The following is a 22,101-nucleotide window of genomic DNA, read 5'->3' on the forward strand; positions in this document are numbered from 1 at the left end:
ATAGTAGAGTGGCCAGATACAAAAGAGGGCAGGGCTTCTGCAGCTTTAGCTGTTGTGATGAAGAGGGAATTTCACCCTCTTCAACTGACACCTGCTGAAATTCCCTTTTCTATATTACTGTTAAAGATACAGGAGCCCTGTCCTCCTTTTCATATGGTCACCCTATGGTTGACATCTGGTTGGCCACTGTGTAAACAGAATGCTGAACTAGATGGACCCTTGGTCTGATCCAGCATAGCTCTTCTTATGTTTTTCTTCTGATTAACGGCTTCTCAACACAGAGATTTCATTTCATTTCGCTCTCATGACCTAATAATATCCATTCATAGGCTCATTTGGCTCATCTCACTCAAGATAAGGAAGGCAACTTCATGTCTTTATAGATGCCTGATTCCCCTTCATTGTATTGACTGTGCAGATCCTCGCACATCTGATCTCCTTAGCAGTAAAAAAATAATAATGGCAAGGATGTCTAAAAAAGTAAGGGAGCTTGTTCTTTCTAAACATCAGAACTGTGAATCATTCACGTCGAGCCACTGGTGAAGAGTGTTTACTCCCTCCCTGCCCTCCCCCAACACAATTTCTTTAGCTTTGTTGTGTAGATCTTGTCGTAACATTTTCATTACTCCAAAGAAACTAGTTAATATTTCTTTCCCCGGCATCTATTCTTGGTACCACACTGGGACATTGCCATGGAAACGGGTAATCTGAAAATAAAGGCAATGTTGCTTTTTCTTATTTTTCAAGGGGTGGGAGAGAGATGTTTATAAAAAGTGTTTTTTGTTTTTAAATCAAACAGGATTCTGTCTTCCCCTCCTCCTGCTTTATCCCAAATGTTCATTGTATCTTGGACGGTGGCATTCCTTATTAGTAGTAGTAGTAGTAGTAGTAGTAGTAGTAGTATTTATATCCCGCCTTTCCTCTAAGAAGCTCAAGACAGTGTCCACAAGTTATTCCCCAGCCATTTATTCTCATAACCATCCTGTGAGGTAGATTAAGATAAGAGAGACAGGGGCCTTAGCTAAACCTACCTGTTGTAACACGACAGAGGAGGGAAGATCTTGTGCTGTGTTTAACATGAGATCCCTCCTCCATTTACACATGACGCACAATGACCTCAGCAAGAGAGGCGGCATGCCCGCCATTTTTAATTTTTAAAGGGGAAGCAGCACACAAACACTTGTGTGCAAAAGGTAGGTGTTTTTTAAAAATATGTATATTATTTCCCCCACTCCCTCCACCCTACCCCCGATGGGCGCAGCACTCCTGAGGAGCACTGCATCCTGTGCGCAGTTCCCAGCTCTGCGCAAGGAATCGCGTGGAGCCGGATCAACTGGCGGCAACGGGCCACACATTCCGCGGTCTCGGGCTCAGCCCGGAACCATGGAAAAACCGGGGCCAAAGTGGAGGGTGAGATGCAATGAGCAGGGGGTTGGACTCGATGGCCTTGTAGGCCCCTTCCAACTCTGCTATTCTATGATCCCGGGGCAAGGGAGGGATCATCCCTCCCTGATCCCGGGATCTCCTGTGCGTCATGTGGATGCACAGGGACGATCCCAGGGTTCACCCTAGGATAAAGCCCCATTTAGATATGGCCTGTGAAGCTTGCCAGGCAAGCTTCATAGCTGGGTGAGGATTTGAACCTGGGTCTTCTCCAGTTCCATCCTAATACCACCCTGGTTCTCACGTCAGTGCAATACATGCACATCCTCTGAAGGCCTCTTCCCACATGAAGTTTTAATATGTACACATAGAACTGCAAACGATGAATGCTTTTGGCCAGGGTCCAAGGTCACAGGGAGGTTGCATCCTCTACATCCCAAGACGGCTATTATGGCAAGTGAAAGGCCACCTTGGCCCCATCCATTGGTTGGAGGAAGAGCAGCTCCAGAAAGTTCTTCCCCTCCTGCCCTGCCAGAAAAACACTCAGCTCCAGCTGCCAGTAGGATTGGAGAGAAGGAAGGAAGGACATATAGTGTAGCCCCATATTTAGCCAGATGACTATGGGCTGGGTAAGAATTTGAACCTGTGTGCCTCAGGACAGAGTCTCTGCTTGGCCACTGTGTGAACAGAATGCTGGACTAGATAAGCCTATGGTCTGATCCAGCGCCATTCTTCTTATACTCTTCCTGCTGCTGGGATATGTGTGTCTACAGGTGAGCATTAGGTGTCTTGTATTGATTATTACCTGTTGCTTGCAAACCACTTTGACAATAATTTGTTTGAAAGGCAAGGTATAAATCTTCTAAACAAACAAACAACAGAAACTAAACAATGATGTGATTAGAAATATGCACCCTTGGAGACAAGGAGTTAGCAGAGGATCCCTGATGAATTTGGCGACAAACCCAGTTGTTTTGTGTTTTTGTTTTGGGCTTTTTTGCTATGTTTATGTGAACTGGCTCTGAGCTTGTAACATGTGTCAGAAGAAATATAATCCATCGTCCTTGTAGTGCACCATGCAGTTCAACCCAGAGGTTGGAGTCAAAGGTCAGGAAATGCAAGCTGTTCATACTTTGACTCAAACAGCTGAAGTCTATTCTAAGGCAGCCCAATTTCACAATGAGAAAGCCTGAATTCTATACTCAAAATAATCCATGAAAATGAATAACGTTGCAACTTGTTCTGTGGGATGTCATAAGAACGTAAGAGCCATGTTGGATGAGACCAGGGGTCTATCTAGCCCAGCATTATTTTCATACAGTGGCCAATCAGCTGCCCACAGGAAACCCAAAAGCAGGACCTGAGTGCAACAGCACCCTCCCACCCATTTTCCCCAGCAACAGGTGTACAAAGGCTTACTTCCTCTGATATTGGATGTACAATATAGCTATCAGGACTAGCAGACATTGACAGCGTTCTCCTCCATGAATTCGTCCAATTCCCTTTTAAAGCCACCCAAAGTGGTGGCCATCACTACATCTTGTGAAAGTGAATTCCATAGTTCAACTATGCAAGTCAGTTGGTTTGCATGCTTCACTCTTAACCCAGTATTTGAGTTGTGCAAAGTTTAGCATCCTGCTTGCAGCATATAAGTCAATTAACGCATCGGATTGTTTTAGGGGAGATTTGGCAAGAGCAGTGTGGTGATGAGAGAGAGAGAGAAATTATCAAGGGTCAGTTGCTACTGACCCTTCCATTTTCACTTCCCTTTTAGTGGCTCATTTGCTTGAGTTATCTGGGACTTTGACGAAAACTTTATTCTTCCATCTATATATTCGTTCCCCAAGAGTTGGCTTCTGGTATGCTATAATAAAGACGAAATTTGCTAAGCCCCAGCCTCAAAGCAAGAGTTCAAACCATGTCACCTTTAAGTCCTTTCTAGCTCTGAATATTTCTGATTGCGTTGCCATTCTGATCCCAGAAGCCCATCCATAACGTTGGTGAGCCAGTCTCAAAGTCTGGCAATGGACCAAGACCTCTAAGTCCTCTCTATTCAAACTGCTCTATGTTTCCATTGTTCTCCTGTTTAGCTGCCAAAATATCAGACAAGTTCCAGCATTGGAGAATGGGGTTGGACTTGATGGCCTCTTAGCCCCTTCTCAGCTTACAGCTCTATGACTCCATCTGCCCAAAACCAGAACTGACGTCCACCTTGACTGACTGACTCTCAATAAAATGAGATTTAGATGTCTCGGAGTGCCGCCGTGAAATAACTGCACTGCATATTATTGTTCCTCTTGTAATCATGTAATCAGACAGCGACACTAATAATCAACATGTCCTTACTGCCATGGCAAGTGCTTATCACTGGCTGTTGCAAGAACAAAAGCCCAGAAAATGTCCTGGGTGCCCCACCATCCGTCACTCGGCAGTCTTGAATGATTAATGTCTATCTATGCTTACAAGAGTCAAAGTATAACACTCCCTGGGAGGCTTCAATGCTGCAGGCAAAGTGTGGCAGGCAAAATGGATGAATCCCAGTGGGATACGGGAGATGAGCATGAAATGCTCCCACAAATGATGTGCTAGAAAAAGAATAGCAATGTTAGCTGGGGCAGTAAAACTTCCGGGGAGGGGGTGTTGACTCAGAAGGGCTTATTCTAATGCTGGGATTATGAATCAGAGTCTTTCTTGCAGTTTTGTCTACCTACCTTCTGACAGTGAACTCTTTGAACGTTCCATTCTTGTAGACAGCAAGAGCCTGTGGCAGCTTTGGCTACCTGAAAAGGCACCTATTTACCATATCTTCCAATGCAGGAGCTTTTGTACATGTGTGCGAGAAGCATGAGTGTCATGAAGCAACTCGAGTGCATGTTGGCTGTAAGGCATGTGAAATAATTTTGCTTTTTATTTATAAAAATACCCAGCCTCTAATAGCATCTTCATCAGTTCTTCTCCGGGAGCCCCTGCTAAAAGAAGTGAGGTGGGTGGTGACTAAAAAAAGGGGGGCTTTTCTGTTGTGGTTCCCTAGTTGTAGAATTCGCTTCCCAGAGAGGCTCTCTTAGCAGCTCTTGAGCTGTTTTTGACCTTAATTTTCCAGGCATTTTCAACCTTCTATTTCTGTTGTTTCAAACCTGTTACTATATTTTAAGAACATAAGAAGAGCCATACTGGATCAGACCAAGGGTCCATCTAGTCCAGCACTCTGTTCACACAGTAGCCAACCAACTGTTGACCAGTGACCAACAAAGCAGGACATGGTGCAACAGCACCCTCCCACCCATGTTCCCCAGCAACTGGAGTATATAGGCTTACTGCCTCTGTTGCAGGAGGTAGAACAGCCATCAGGACTATCAGCCATTGAGAGCCTTCTCCTCCAGGGATTTATCCAACCCCCTTTGCATCCAAATTGGTGGGCATCATTACAGCATGTGGTAGCAAATTCCATAGTTTAGCTATATGCAGTGTGAAGAATTTTAACCCTTTGCACTGCTGCAAGATTTTTATTCAGTTATTATTTTTATGTTGCGTGTTGTTTTAAACTTTTAAACTTTTATATTGTATTTCATCACATTGTATTTTATCCTGTTGTGAATGGCTCAGAGAGGTCCTTTCTGTTGGCCAGTATGGAAATGTAATAAATAAATAATAATAATTCCAAAACTGCCTTTGTTTTACATCCAAATACGTATGGTTGAAACATCCCCAGTCAAAATCTGTGTCATTTTGTGTGGAAATGTGTACACTAGCGGAGCATCTGCAAAACAGATGCAACATCAAATATCTTCTATCAAGAGGAATACAGCTGAAACCAAGGTTAATTTGTGCGGGGGGATGTGTCCCACTATGTAAAAAGTTGTGGGGGGGCTGATTCTTCCCCACTGAGATATCTTTTTCACATCAACAACCTTCATCTCACAAATTGGAACCAGTGTCATTTTGTATCTCTACTAACACTTAGCAATATAAGAATTATTTTAGAGGACAATACCCACATCAGGAAAAAGGAAAGGAAAGGAACCTCTCGTGCAAGCACTTGAGTCATTGCTGACTCCTAGAGGGATGCCTGCTTTCGCTGACGTTTTCTTGGCAGGCCTTATAGCGGGGTGGTTTGCCGTTGCCTTCCCCAGTCGCAGTTCCCTTTCCCCCAGCTAGCTGGGTACTCATTTTACCGACCTCAGGAGGATGGAAGGCTGAGTCGACCCGAGCCAGCTGCCTGAGAACCAGCTTCCGCTGGGATCGAACTCAGGCTGTGGGGAGAGTTTCGGCTGCAGTAACTGCCGCTTACCACTCTGCGCCACACGAGGCTATACCCACATCAGATGTCCTGCAAAATATGGCAAAATACCATAATTCAGCTTATATCATTAGGAATATGTTGTACGATTGAAAGTTAGTGCAAAGGTATTGATGGCCTTTGTTATTATCCATTTGTTTATTTTGGAAATATGACCTTCTGCCTAATATGCAACCCCAGTGTTTTTGTGTCTTGGGGCTTAAGATTAAGCTTTGGGTTTCTTCATGAGTTCATCATTATGAGAGATAGCAACTGGTGTCTCTCTAAAAAGGGTCAGGAAGCTTTTTCATGTCAAAGTCCACGTTATCTAGGTCGAAAACTTCTTGGGGTCCACATTCCATCAATGGGTGTGCACAAAGCCAAACGCGCGAAGGGTCAGGGCCAAACATGAGTGGAGTTACAGAGGTGACTCTTGCCTTGCTCAATGGGTGGAAGACATTATAAAACCTATGTTAAAAGAACTGCACTGGCTGCCTATTAGCTACTGAGCCACATGCAAGATTATGTTGTTATCCTACAAACCCCTAAACAACTTGGGACCAGCATACCTAGCAGACCGCCTTCCCTTATATACACCCAGATGACATTTACGATCATCAGAGGAGGCCTTGCTCGTCATTCTAAGATAGGCTGACCATATGAAAAGGAGGACAGGGCTCCTGTATCTTTAACAGTTGCATTGAAAAGGGAAGTTCAGCAGGTGTCATTTGTATATATGAAGAACCTGGTGAAATTCCCTCTTCATCACAACAGTCAAAGCTGCAGGTGCCCTGCCCTCTTTTGAATCTGGTCACTCTAGTATAGCTCCTGCATCTTTAACTGTTGTGATGAAGAGGGAATTTCACCAGGTTCTCCATATATACAAATGACACCTGCTGAACTTCCCTTTTCAATGCAACTGTTAAAGATACAGGAGCCTTGTCCTCCTTTTCATGTGGTCACCCTATTCTAAGATGAGCAGAATGTCATCACAAAGAACCTTGACAGTGGGTCTTCTCTGTAGCAGCACCCACCCTCTGGAAATCCCTCCCTCGTGCGGTTCAGGAGGTGGAAAACTTAACATCTTTTAAACACCTCCTGAAAACATACGTTTTCACACAGGCTTTCCCTGGATTTTAACTTCGCTGGTTTTATGTTGCCTGTTTAACTTTTAATGCTTTAAATTTATAGTTGTTGTATTTTGTTGTTTTAGATTGTGCACTGCCCAGGGAGCTTCAGCTGATGGACAGTATAAAAATGTAATAAATAAATAAATTTGCAAACACACAGGGGGATTTCAGACTATCCCCTCTGGGACAGTTCCCACATCCCCAGGAAAGCCTCTGTCCATGGAGACATTGCACAAGTCACAAGCAGCTGCCACTGGAAGGGAAAACCAGAAACACACACATGTGTATGCATGGAAGTAGTTCACACTAATGCATGGTGCTTGTTGGATCCCAGCTGTCCTGTATGACTGTAGAATGGAATGATTCACAAAGCAGGTCTCATCTGTAAATATGATGGCCACAGTTCCCAGGTAATTAACTTTTTTTTTACATCCATTATATGAAAGAAGCCATATGCATTTGAAAACGTGCCATAGGATTTTTAATGAAAAAATTAGAAAAAGTGCATTTATTTTACAACACTACAGTAAATGATTCTCTCTGTATTTTTTTTTCTCTTGTTTTGTAAAGACATTGTAAAATATATACAGGGCTGCTTAGTGCATTCATTACAAAAACGAAAGATGCAATCCCTTGCATAAATTACATATATTTTACAGGGGTTCGCTGTCTACTTGGACTTGTAAACATTGGTGTGGTACAGTTTTCATTCTTTAGGTAAGCTGCAATACATTGTTTTCTGCTCATCTGACTGTTAAGCCACTCTGCTGAATCAAGTACGGCATTTGAAGGCCATGTGTGAGGTCTACCTCTCCCAACGTGGAGAAGGCCAAGAAAAGAAATGAAACCGAGACACGATGATCATTTAATTTGGTTCACATACCAACACGATTCCACATGTTGCAACTTGATCTTTCTGGCCTGCTCTTCATTCCCTTGATGTCAATCTAGTAGTAATGCAAAACACTGGATCACTTTCTCCACATAGGTCTCTTCTTCAGAAGCAAAAGCCAACTGTTTCTATGGGACCTTAAAGACTAACCATTTTATTGTGGCATGAGATTCCATGGCCTAGAGCAGGAGTGGACAGCTTGTGGCCTCCAGATATGTTTACCCACAACTCCCATCAGCTACAGCCAATATAGCCAATGGTGGTGGATGATGATGGCAGTTGTAGGTCAAAACATCTGGCAGACCACAAGTTGCCCGCTGCTGGCCTAGACAGATCTGTGGAAATCTCCCTGAGAATTTTGCTAATCATGCTGAAATGTGTTTTCCCCCTTCCTTGGATATTTTGCTTGAACTGGGAATCTTCAAATGTACCTTGGAATGTCATTTTGGGGGAAGCTCAATGGTGATTGAGGAATACCATTCCTCAACCATTGCACATACTCTTTCCTCGAAACTCTGCAGCTGTTTCTGCTGAAAAGGACTTAAAACCCACCATGAGACTTGGCTATAGCCAAAATTCAGGGGCAACTCTAAAGCCCACTTCAAATGGTGACATGCTCTTGGCTGTAGTGCACAAAATACCTCCTGCCACAATGAATCCAATAGTCCTTTAGGTGCCATGACATCCTTGGCTGTTTTTTGCTGTGCAGGTGAAAATCTGGTCTACATGTTACATTTGCCACAGAATGCCACTGTGAATAGCACCCTTGAGGCAAGTTTTCTCCTCTCCTCCATAGTATCTAGGAGCATTCACCACCATGTAGACTGGGGGCATCACATTGTAGCTTGCCTTACCCTTGCTCCTTGTCAGTGGCTCATTCGTGCAATGAGTACTCCTTGATTCTGTTGTGGGCAGGAGGGATGTGCCAAAAGGACACCATTTTCAGTGGCATCCTATGCCTAGCCCCGTTCTGACATGGCTACCCTTCCTTAATTTATTCCTTGGAACAGATGTTCAGCACAGTCTATGAAATTTAATACCATTTCCTCCTTTTATCCCAATTCTTCTATGTGCTGCACAGAGAAATTACCAGTCGAGTTTAGGACGTTTTACTTTTGGATAATGCCATTGAAAATGCTGTCTCGCGTTCCTGCTAAAAGTACATCCTGTGAAAAGTACAAAAATGCAACCAAAGTGTCAAGAGAAACAGCATCAACAAGCACCCACACGTACACATGCACGCACACGCACACACACACATACATACACACACACACACACACACACACACACACACTAACTGCAGGCTCCACAATGAGTATAACACCTCTCAGTCTGGTTGAACACCTTTTCTGTGTTTCTTTTGGAAGAAATCCAAGAACGTCTGTATAAAACTCACTGGGTCAAAATGTGAACACTTTTCATCCCTGCTACTCACAGACACAACACAGTAAGCTGAAAAAGCAAATTGCACCTTAAAGAGACAGTATCTCTGTGCTTTTTGGCCTTTTGGAATGAATTTATAAAGTTCCATTGTCCCATATCCCATTGCACTGACTATCTGGAGACCAACTGATTATTACACTTGTCCATGGAAGATTGAAAGGAATGAGATTCATTCACTGGAAAGAACCACGATAAAAGAACTCACCCTGAAACACAGTTGACTGCTTTTAAACTGTGTTCCAAGGGACCCTGGGCTTCCTCAGGGGCTTACTGGGAGTTCTTCAATGAGGAGACTGAAAATGGTGGAAAGGCTTTCTTGAAAGACTTCTTGCCCATCATTATTGATCATCCACCATGATGTGGAGTGGTGGACCTTCAGTTTACCTGGAGCTAAACCAAGGCTTTGTCAATGTCCTACATTAGAATGCTCCTGAAACTTGTCTCCTTGGCAGATACATTGAGGCTGAAAGACTTCCCTGATGGTAGAAAGCTGCACATCTAAAGGTTGCGAAATCTTAAGGTCAAGAGTCACCTGCAGTGTAACGACCAAACTTGCCACCATGTTGGAGCTGTGGACTTGGGCCATCCTCAATGGTGGGAATTCCTTTTCTATGTAGAAATCTAGCTAGCATACCACAGCTGGAAAGTCAAAGATCAGCACTCACTTTGCCTTGTGCTCATTAGGTGGCCGCAGTCAAATGAAAATTGCCTCAGTGCCCCTTATTTGTTGTTTGGGGAAATATCATCATCATCATCACAGTTATTATTCAGGAAAAAAAGCTACATAAACATATCACTAGTATTCATAAGAATATAAAACTAGTTTGCTGAAACAGGCCAAAGTACATCTGGTCCACTACGGTTTCCAAGCTCCAATATACAACAGCCATTCCCTTAAGAAGGAATTGTTATGGCCGCCCCTGCTGCCTGCATCCAGCATCCAGTACTCAAACAAATGCAACTAAAATTATCAAGGGGCTGGAGCATCTCCCCTGTGAGGAAAGGTTACAAGAGCTCTAGTTCCTATCTTTAAAAAATAGGACGTCGCACCCTGCGTGTGAACGCAGGGGGAGGATCTCGCGATCAGCATATTGCAAGATCCTCCCCCATCCCTCCCGGATCACCAGGAGGTGTAGACATGCCCCCTGAATGAAATGAAATGAGTCTTCATTTAGCCTAACATTGGATATAACGCTTAAGATATTTGGTAGGGTGCTATCATACTAGCTTTGAAACAGCCTTCATCCCCACACACACAAAATGCTAAAATCAAAAACTGAAATAAAACCTTCATTGGGCCTCCAGATAGCCCCTAAAATAAAGGCAATGTAAGTGGGAACAAACAGCCATTTGTGCAAACTACATTGTCCCTTTTTCTTAAAAAAAAAAAACCAAAAAAAACCAAAACAAAACTATCTGCACATTCCTTTTGTTGGTAGTAATTAGCAGAGCTATTTTCCTCTGCTAGGGTGTTTTAACAGAACATCATGCTCTTGATTAAAGCAGAGTAAGGGGCAGAAGTGTAGCATGCTAACTATTCTGTCCATTAGCCCACACCTCTGTGAGGGCAAGTGAAGGCACTGATGCAGACAGAAGGCAGGGGACAAACAGGTGTGACAAATAGCCAAGCATGAAACAAGTGACAGCATCTCTTTAACGAGGAATCAGCCTGCCGTCCTTCCGGGATATTGTGATCCTGGCGGAGGCCTTTCCGCAAACCCTTCCACATGCAGGACGGGGTATTTATCAAAGCCAGCAGAATAGTACAATCAGAAGTTCGGCAAGGAAGAAACGCATTTCGGAGCACATTTTCAATTATTGGAGCGGCTCAATCTACTCACAAAGAACCGGCAATGATAAAAACCCATCACTCTGCTGGATAGGCTGTGGTTTCTCAAACTCAGGCCAGACAACGTGGCGTGCAACTGTGAATATTAATTACCAGTGAGACTGCACCGTTAATCTACTGTAGGTGTGGATTCTTCTTCTTTAAAAAGGAGGAAGAGGAGGAGGAGGAGGAGGAGGAGGAGGAGGAGGAGGAGGAGGAGGAGGAGAAGAAGAAGAAGAAGAAGAAGAAGAAGAAGAAGAAGAAGAAGAAGAAGAAGAAGAAGAAGAAGAAGAAGAAGAAGAAGAAGAAGAAGAAGAAGAGCAGCTATTGTCAGTGTTGAGGTATAGCGCCGTGCCATAAACAATCACCAGAGAAGGTGGGAAATGGTTGACAAGACAATTAAGCAAAAATGAAAAACACTGGGATCATGACATCTTTGTTAATTACAATATCCATTTATCTCAGTCATAGAGGGGGATGGGTGGTAGAAGAAGGTTAGGACTTGGCAGAAGGTTCCATGGAGGATATTCCCAACTATCATTCAGAGCCAGGGCATGTCTGCACCATGCCTTATCCCAGGGATCGTCCCTGTGTGTCCACACGTATCTCTAGCAGAAGCCCATGCTTGCACTATGTCCATAGTGCTTACTAGCATGAGCGGAAACCCCGTCGCACAAGCAAGCAATACCGATGTTGTGGCAAGCATTTGTCTTGAACTTGAGATGTCAGGGATTGAACCAGATGCTTTCATTATTCATTGTGTTTTTCTATAAACCTGTATCCCTGATCAATACAGTGAATTAAGTTGAGGGGAACTCCTGGCCTTCTCATTAAAAGCAATATTTGTGGTCCAATTTCATGCGTTAGCATCCACAATCCATTTTGCATTCCTGCAACCATCTTGTAATAGAAAGTCTACATCTGTCTTAATGATCTGCACTTTAATTATTTGTAAATCTGTAGTTGCAGAGAAGCAGGAAGACTATTTTTTTTTTACTTAGCAAACTAAATTGAAAAAGATTCCCAGAGTGCCTCCAATCTTTAATCAATTTTTTCTATATCTCGCCTTTATTGCTGTTCTCTATTACGCTTCTTGTGAAGTTTATCTCCTCTAATTTTCCCAATAACAAGGCCGATATTTTAAAAGGTTGCAGTTAAACAGGCAATTCCTCTTCTGCTTCTTCAAATTCTGAAATGATGGTGTGTTCCGCATTGTTGAAATTAGCAGCACTTTGATTTAAATAGGGTAATATCCCAGGCAGCAACAGAACCTCATTCAAATCTACATTAAAAAGTCCATAACATTAGCGCAATGGACACATTCCAGCCTCCCTCTCTATTTGCCTTTCCCTGGTAAAAGGCTTTAAATGAATTCCCTAATTAGACCCCAGATATTAGCAAGAACATTACACAAAGTAAAATTACGCCATAAACCTCCAATCCGGTCTGCTTCCTCCATAATTCTTCCACTGGCCTCCACTTTTTAACAGTTGGGCCATGCTTCCATTCTCCATTTCTTGTTCCCTTCACTGAGTTTTCTTTTAATTTTGACCAATAGCATTTTTCATCTATATGGAACACCAAGATGGTGGCACCGGATTCTTGAAAGGTCAGATCTGGGATTTGTGGGAACTAGTACAAAGTAGAGGGAGAGAGAGAAAACAGCAGAAGCCAATTCCCCTCATCATGCATACACTCTTTTCTCAAAGGAGCTGGATAGGAAAAAGTAACAGAGCACCGCTCCCTAAGGAATATTACTGACTTGGAGGAGAGCAGAGTTCCTGGAAGCCATGCTGGAACGGAGTGATGGACCACCAGCTAGGTATATCAGTAGTCAGACCAGGGGCATGTCTACACCAGGGAAGGGGGAGGATCTCACGATATGCTGATCACAAGATCCTCCCCCTCACTCCACACATGGTGTGTGACGTCCCGTTCTCCATTGAGCTGCACTTGTCGGAAACTTCCGAATTTTCCCAGGTGTCAGAAATATCCACCACACCCAGCTATGCAATTTTCCATGATGCAGGTCTGTGAATGGAACAGCCAATAGGGTACCATTTTCAGCTCAGCACTAAAATGAATTTAGCAGGCAAAATGTCTGCAGTAACCTTTAATACTGTGTTGATAGGGGGTGGTATCAGTTAGTGATCTTGTGAGCAAGTAAGATGGTGTCTGATGGTTGTGGGCTATCTCCAGTATTCGAGGCAGTAAGCCTGCGTGCACCAGTTGCTGGGGAACATGGGTGGGAGGGTGCTGTTGCACCATGTCCTGCTTGTTGGTCCCTGGCTGATGGCTGGTTGGCCCCTGTGTGAACAGAGTGCTGGACTAGGTGGACCCTTGGTCTGATCCAGCAGGACACTTCTTATGTTCTTATGCACATTCATTCTTCTTTTCTTTCCTGCTGCTCTAAGGTAGAATGAATGGTCTGGATCAACCAAAAGCTGCAGCAAACTAAAGACATGTGGATTTGATCAGTTCCTGGATAGGAGACCATGGGTGTCCAACATAAGCAACTCTGAGCTTTCTAAAAAGAAGAACAGGGTGTAGGTATCATTGATGAATATAGGATCTTAGGTGTCCGAGAATGGCATCTGCTCAATACTCTGAACAACCACTGGTAATCAATGGATTATCGCATAGTTCCCCAGTTAGAAGGAGGCAAACCCAGAGTGTGACTCACCAAGAAGGGAAGCAAGAAACCCTCTTGACAGTTAATAATGAACTGCTTCATCTCTGCACTGCGAGCAAAGGAACAACCCCATTACACCCAATGCAGACACTTAGCAGAATTACCTGCTTGCACCTGAGGCTGATTGGAAGGAGGCAAGGCGAGAAAAGGGATTCATGCAGAGAGGCAACGGGCATGCCTCTTCTTGGGCTGGGGGTCTCCTGCAAGGCCTTTCTTTCTAAACCAGTTTCTTTGTCACGGCACCCTAGCAGTTCTTGGCATCCGGGGATTCTTGGACAAAGGTATGACTCAGTATTAGGTTAGCGCTTCCTCACACTTCTGTTTCTTGAAAACAGCAAGCCAAAGAGATGCTATTGTGTTACGCTCAACCAGCGAAAGCAACCCAATTTCAATGCAATCATTCAAAATGTCAGAGCAGAACTAGTTTTGACATCTCCAGTTGCCTCCATTAACCATACCGGCCAAGCAAAAGCATGCTGGCCCTTACATATAAATTCCCAGAAGGCCAAAGCACAAGACACTGTCTTGAATTCTTCCTGAGACCAACCAAGGCTTCCCGTTATTTACAGATCAAAAGCATTTGAGACACAATCTCTTAGTATTATTGTTAAAATTTAAAACAGGAAACGCCCTGTGTTTCTATATAAGAAAAGCAAAATATACATCCACCTTTGTATACCATCCTGGTTCAAACATTCCCAAAAATATAATTCCTATGCAGGCAGTGCTACACCCAAATGCACTCAGGTACACACACAAATGTGCACACACAAACACACACAGAGATAAATAAAAATAATATAGAACTGTATAAATAAGAAATAAGAAAACAAATGCTCTTTCATTCCAACCACTCCCCTTATGCGCACACACACACACACACACACACACACACACATATAAACACACACCCAAAATAAAGATATAGATTTCTGCAAGCATGGCAAATAGTTGGAACAACAACATAGAGTTAAAGCAAACACATTTAAAATCTGTATTATTTGCTTTTGAGTATTAATTCCATTGCTAGGGTTTTATTTTCCTCTTGTATTTTCAAAATGCATACCAGTTTTACAAAATGCATGCTGTATTTATTTATTTTTTAATATATTTTTGCAAGGATTTGTCCTGGCAAGCAAAAGTAATCTTTCTTTCCTGTCTTGTTCCTTTATTAAAAATAAAATAAAAATAAAGTTAATACAATCTAATAAATCTAGCATTTTTTTAAAAAAAAAAAAAACCCACAACTTATCATGATACACTCAGTCTATTAACTGGTTACAGCGCATGCTTGACTCAACAAATAAAAAGGAATTGCAGTTTCCCCCCTGCCCTTCCCATCTTTTTGGAAGCCAAAAGCCGGCCAGAACAGTTCTTCAAAGGAAGAATGCATATAAAAGGCAACCAATACCCGATGGTCCAATATCTACTTTTGTTAGTCACATGGCACTAGTAGTGGAATTGTGCGTGCACACCCATACCCCACACGCTCAACACACACAGACACACCCGTGCTCACACACACGCAGCAACCTGCTTGTGAAGGAAAACCAAGAGTTTGTTAGGTCAAGCGTGCCAATGGATGGCACATGAAAGCTACCAGCTATGTGTGCAACTTTGGAATTTTGATACCCACTTCCCATCTCCTCGAATCGTCTGACGACCGAGGTGGGTAAATGTAAGGCATACTTTGCTGGAAAAGGGTTCGTCCATGCTTCATGCTCCAGAGCTGAGTCTCAGAGGAGGGATGGTTTTTCCCTTTGTTTTATCTCCTTTATTAATATGAGCCTCGCTCTGGCTCACATGAGGAATTTCTTTTCTTTCTAAAAAAAACCCAAAAAAATCTTAGGAATAAAAGATCAAATCCCCCAAAGACAAACTACTTCAAATGGACTTCCGCCGTCTCATCAGCCTGTGTCTGTCCGTAAAGCTGTGCAACCCAGGTGAGATGGAGCTGACAGGGGATGGGAGAAGGCTATTTTTTAATGTGCTTGGCGAGATCTCCTCTATCTTGTAGGAGATGGAGTGAAAGTACTGAAGGTTCAGCTTGGAGCTGAAGGAATTTTGGTGGGACACGACCCGGCTGGTGTATTCATGGGACCTGTAACACATGCAGGAACAATCCGACTGGAGGTCTGTCACCTCGGCCTTGTACCGTGGCCGACCATGCTGGGAATCCTCTTGGATGTGAATGATCATGCTGTTGCGGTTCCCTGACTGGGACGCCCGCTCCTCAGCCTCCCGTCTCTCTTCCTCGATGTTCATGAACAACCTGAGAACAACCAGATTGAGAAACGCGCCAATGACCGTCAATCCCACTAGGATGTACATAAAACTAAACGCCACGTAGAGCGGCTTCTTCTGAAGGGCTCCTTTCGTTTGAAGGGCCACGTAGTCCCCAAACCCAATTGTAGTCAATGTTATAAAACAGTAATAGAAGGCCTGGAAAAAGGTCCACTCCTCACAATGGGAAAAGGCAGCTGCTCCTATGCAGAGGGTGCCGATGCAGGAGAAGAAGCCGACGGCCACCATGTTCTCCATGGAGACATCTGTGCTCCTCATCCTGCAGCACTTCTTCATCCGTTGCAAGAGGTACTTGACAAAGGTGTTCATGCGTTCACCAAGGCTCTGGAACATGACCAGTGTCAATGGGATGCCCAGGGCAGCGTAGCACATGCAGAAAGCTTTGCCGGCATTTGTTCCAGGGGCAGCGTGCCCATAACCTGGAGAAATAAAAGACAAAATGGGTAAGTGCCTAAGGAAGAGGGAAGCTGTGTTTACTAGTCATCTGGGCCACCCCATTCCAAGTGTCTTATCTTCTGAGTTATTTGAGCAATGCTTTCCGTTCCTGGTTAAATCAACCTTTCATGAACAGTGGATTATTTCCCCATGCTGTCTCCTTTGGACAAGTGTTGACAACACAAAACCTGCCCCAGGTAGCTTCCCATATGGAATGTTTTGGAGGGAGAGTCTTGTGACCTTGCCCAGCCTGAAGTGGTTCACACATTTCGTCCTGCTTCAAAGTTCATGAAGTGGATCACAATAACCAATATTAATAATAGACAGAGAGAAAACAGTAAAAACAATAATAACACAATGGTATCACAAAACAACAATCAATGCCAAAAAAAATATGCAAACCCATCCCCTATCATCCTGCCCAGTCACTGAGGTCATCTGAGGTCATGCTCCTGGTGGTTCCACATGGAACTCTGATGCAACTGGAGTCCACTAGGAGAAGAGCTATCAGGGTGATGGTCCCCATCCTATGGAATTCCCTGCCTCTGGAGGTCAGGCAGGCGCCAACCTTGTATTCCTTCTGGCACCTCCTGAAAACGTTGTTGTTCCAAGAAGCATTCCCTGAATGACCAGCCGTGGTGTGTGTTTTTTGCATTTTGTTTCCTTTAAAAATGTATTTCAAGTGTGTTTTATTTCTGTTTTCATTCTTTTATTTGTTCTCCCCTCCAAAATTCTTGAATGGGGAGTGGTGTGTAAATATTATAAATAAATAAATTAAATAAACCAGAAACAAGAACCACTGCAGTGTTACCCCAAGTCTCAGTGTTAACGCCACAGGATCTAAACTCAGGTCAACTCAAAGAATTAAAAAATACCATCTTTACCATCCTTCAGAAGATGAAGAGAGAATTAGGCCATGGCTAGACCAGGCCTATATCCCGGGATCATCCTGGGGTCATCCCTGTGCATCTAAATGACACACAGGGGATCCCGAGAGCAGGCAAGGACAACCCCTCAATTAGTCTGGGATAAACCTTAGGTCTAGCTAAGGCCCCAGTCGGACAAGTTTCAGTGATACTTTGGTTGCAATCCTATGGACCTGGGAGTAAGACTCACTGAAAATATAATACTTATGTCTGGGTAAACTTTGATAGGTTTGAACTGTACCTCTCATTGCCACCCAGCATATATCAGATAGCACAGGCAATTGCTACAAGAAGAAAAGATAACAAACCATCAGGAGAGGCAAATTTTGTGAACTGCCCAGGGAATTTTTGTGAACCACCCAGGGAGCTTCAGCTATTGGGTGGTATAAAAATGCAATAAATAAATAAATGAGAGATGAGATGTCCATTTGAGAAGCTTGGGATTTGCCATTGCCCAGCAACAAAACACAAATGCTTCCAGGCAACACAGCTTCAGTTTCTCAGTTATAATTACTTCCCCACCCACATAGCAGAATACCTTCATTAGGCCAACTCAAAAATCATCACAACAACAAAAAAAGTGCAAGCTTTCAAGATCTCTTCATCAGGAAAGATGTTAGAAAAAGCAGTTTGGCCAGGGATGGGATTGGCGGAGGAAGACAAACTGGATATCGCAATCAGGATGTCTGCATGGTTCACCCATCCCTGAGAACATAAGAAGAGCCGTGCTGGATCAGACCAAGGGTCCATCTAGCCCAGCACTCTATTCATAGAATCGTAGGGCATGTCTACATCTCCCAGCGGAGGGGGGAGGATGTCGTGATATGCTGATCACGAGATTCTCCTCCTGTGTTCACACGTGGTGCGCAACGTCCCGGGAGGAAGGAGGATGTTGCGCCCGCTATTTTTTAAAAAAGAAAAGGACCTGGAGCACACCTGCCCTTCAGTGCAAAAGTAAGTTTGTTTGTTTGTTTGTTTGTTTTTAAACCGACCTCGCTCCCCTCCGCACCCCTGATGGACACGGAGTGTTTGAAGAGCTCCGTGCCCTGTGCCTGGTACCCGGCTCCTCACATTTACTTGCAAGGAGCCTGGATGAAACTGGGATGGCCACCCACACGTCCCGTGGTCTCGGGACAATCCCGAGACCACGGGAAAACCTGGGGTAAAAGCCATCCCGGTTATCCCGGGGAAATGGAGGGATCATCCCTCCCTGCCCCTGGGATCCCCTGTGCGTCATGTGGATGCTCAGGAATGATCCCGGGGCAATCCCCGGAATAAGGCATGGTGTAGCCATGCCCATAGAATTGTGAAATTGGAAGGGACCATGAAGATCATCTAGTACAGCACTCTGCAGTGTGCATGACAACCAATTAAACCATCCATGATAGGTGGCTGTCCTGCCTCTTCTTAAAAACCTTCAGAGATGGAGAATCCACAGCCTCCATAGACTGTTCCACCATTGTACAGACCTTACCATCAGGAAGTTTTTTCCTTATATTTAATCTAAGTCTAGGTAGCAGTAACTTATACTCATTATTTTAGGTCCTAATTTCTGTGGCAATGGAAAATAGCTCTGGACATCTTTTTATGTCGCTGAACACTGCTGGCATGGGCATTAGGAGAAGATCGTACCCAAGAGCAGAACCTGGTTGTGAGCACATTTGGCTGGGTTGGAGGTTTAAGGAATTTGGCCTGAGGTAAAAGGCAAAGTCAATGGGCCTGTTCACACAACATGCTAAGCCATGGTTAGTCCGCTAACCCTTTTGCAGCAAATGGTTTGTGAGTGTGTTTAAGCCACGGTTATGTAGCCACCATGGTTAGGAAGGGTTCACACAACACGCTAAGTAATGGTTCAGCCGACACACTTAGCCGTAATGAATCCTGACAGTTGGTCATCCTAATACCTATGCTCTTGTTGTTGTTTTAGCAAATGCTTATATTTCAAGGCCTAAGTAACTCTCCGCCATTTTAACTCAGAGTTCTACAAGCTGACCTTTTTTTTTTTTGCTGCAACCAATTCTCTTAGAATATTTTAAAACCTCCTAGTCACTTGGTATAAGAGGCTTAAGCATGAGATGGGCACCAACACTAGAGATGAGATGAACTATTAAAAATAATTTACTAAAGGGATATTTGGTACTTAATGAAATACTAATATTTACTTTGGGGTTTTCAAAAGAATGCTTGCTTGAATCCTTAAGAGTCCTTAAGGATTCAAGAGACACTGTTGCTGCTACAAGCTCTTAATGACCTGTTCAGATGACATGCTAAGCCACGGTGGTCAAGCATTCTGAACTAAACATTAACCAATCGCTTATTTGACCAACACTTTTCTCTGGCTGGTTTCGCATGAGCTTTAAAAGATCTGGAGCTTGTGAAAGTAATCCTTAGATATTTGAACTACTTAACATGGGCAATTGAATACCCATTCATAGTCCACTGATTCATACATTGCTTCTGATCTTTCCCAACATTCAGTCTGCCTTTTACTATAATTAATACTTAATCATTCAGCTGTACAATAACTACAAAAATCCCTAATTATCCTCCTCAAACCCACTTGTGAAGAAGACGTAAGTCCTGCATCATCAGCATACAGTAAGAGTGACAGCATGATATACTAGATTATATACTAGTTTATATATATTATATTATATACCCCTGATATACTAGATTATAAGGAGGATCTGTTAGAGTGGTAGTAACGTTATTTACTTATGCGTTTAACAATTAGCAACTCTACAACCAACTTTGTCATCTCCCTCTCTCCACCCCCGGAACAAATATGGATTAGGGCCTCTGTCTTCCTATACAAGACCAATTGGACTACTATGATTACAATGACTGAAAATATACAGCACAACAACTTTTAAAAATATACTAATAGTGCTGCAAACGTAAAGATTCACATTTTAGCACACCCCATCCCACTGTCTCAAGTAACGATCATATATAGTAGTTAATTGTAAAACAAAACACAATGTGGGTCCAGCCAAACTCACCACTTCTGCAATGTCCCACTGATTTCAAGGGGAAGAATAAATGCATGCTTAAGGCTGCAATCATATACCTATTTATCTAGGAGGAAGCCTCACTGAACTCAATGTGACTTACTTTTGAACAGACATGTATAAGATTGCTCTGTAAATCTCTTGCATGGAAATCAATGGGGCATAGAAGTGTTTAACTTTGGCTGAATTAAGTCCATGGTGCTGCAAAGCACTTGACTTACATTATCTCAGTGTTCCTTAGAGCAGCCATATAAGGTAGTCCAGTAGCATTGTCCCCATGTTACAGCTGGGATGTTAAGGCTGAGCAATGCTGGCTGAACCAGGGAATTCTTAGCTCATAGCAATGCTAGTATTTATTTATTTCATTTCATTTCTATACCGCTCAATAGCTGAAGCTCTCTGGGTGGTTCACAAAAATTAAAACCATAAGGTACAGTGTAAAATGTAAACTACAGAAGCTTAAGACCACAATATAAACCCACATTATGAAAGTACAATGAGAATCAAACCAAACAGCAATGTGGAAATTTAAAATACAGATTTAAATCAGCAGAGCTACAATTCTAAAATGCTAAAATACTGGGTCTTCACCTGGCACTGGAAGGCGTACAACGTAAGTGCCAGGCGAACCTCCCTACAGAGTTCATTCCACAACCAGGTGCCACAGCAGAAAAGGCCATTTTCCTAGTAGCCACCCACCTCACTTCCTTTGGCAAGGGCTCACAGAGAAGGATCCCTGAAGATGATCCTAGGATCTGGGCAAGTCGATACGGGAGGAGGCGATCCTTCAGACAACCTGGCCCCCAAGCCATTTAGGGCTTCGAATGTTAATATGATTTTATTCTCTGCTGTTGGTTTTATTTTGGGTTTATTCTGCACTGTTTCTAGTTTGCTTGTTTTTATGTATGTCCTGTCTTTTTGTAATGCATTGTGCACCACCCAGAGAACATAATATATGTAATGTATACTGCAGCAGGGGGGAAAGCCAAAATGCCAAAGAGATCGCTTTCCTCTACTTTTGTACAATCTGAATGCAAGTGCAGTCCTACACATTTTACTTTGCTTTCAATGCATTTTCTCAGGCAATCTGAAATCCACACTGCGGTTCAAACCGGAATGGAAGCAGTGTCAGAACAGGGAGCCGTTTTTCTCCGCTCGCTTTCATTTTTTCCACGGCAATTGAAATTCGCCTTCCTTCACGGGCCGTCTCTCCTTCTGATAAAGGATAAACCATACCAAACCCCCATGACTCAGAGTTTTCTTACTCATGCTGGTGGCAGCGTGAGATGGCAGATAACGACAAAGGAATAATTGCATCTGGAGCTCAAACATGCAGGAGTTCAGACCTATTGGGAAGGGGAATATGTCATGACTGAAAGAACGTGCTAACTATGTTTCCTTGGGGAAGTCATGGCAAAGAGTGACGAAGATCTTAGACACAAATTCCAGTACGGCTTTCTGCATCCAGAAAGCCTTACTTCTTTTTGCTGGAGCCAAAAGCCTTGGGTCTATAATAAGCCTGAAGAATGGATGGTCCAGGGCATAGTTAAACTCTGGAATTTGCTACCAGAAGACAGCTTTAAAAGGGAATTTGACATTCATGGAGGATAAGACTGTCAATGGTATCTAGTTATGATGGCTTTGTGCTACCTCCAGGAACAGAAGCCTATGGCCTCATCTACACCAAGCAGAATATAGCACTATGAAAGCGGTATGAAAGCAGTATATAAAAGGCAGGAGCCACACCAAGCAGGATATAGGGGTATGAAAGCAGTATA

The 22,101-nt window shown here is 43.4% G+C and overlaps 2 protein-coding genes across 2 annotated transcripts in view; both read right to left on the minus strand.

The window, feature by feature from the left end:
• LOC134401988 (MAP kinase-interacting serine/threonine-protein kinase 1-like) overlaps positions 1–22,101 on the minus strand; it is a 758,389-nt gene that overhangs the window by 502,311 nt on the left and 233,977 nt on the right. The window lies entirely within an intron of this gene.
• The window catches only part of KCNK9 (potassium two pore domain channel subfamily K member 9), a 107,314-nt gene continuing 100,744 nt past the window's right edge, over positions 15,532–22,101 (minus strand). The window contains exon 2 of the mRNA XM_063131170.1: positions 15,532–16,370. Within this exon, the coding sequence (XP_062987240.1) occupies positions 15,532–16,370 (839 nt within the window). The remainder of the gene's footprint in view (positions 16,371–22,101) is intronic.

This window comes from Elgaria multicarinata, chromosome 7, assembly GCF_023053635.1.
Source record: "Elgaria multicarinata webbii isolate HBS135686 ecotype San Diego chromosome 7, rElgMul1.1.pri, whole genome shotgun sequence".
Classification (NCBI taxonomy): Eukaryota; Metazoa; Chordata; class Lepidosauria; order Squamata; family Anguidae; genus Elgaria; species Elgaria multicarinata.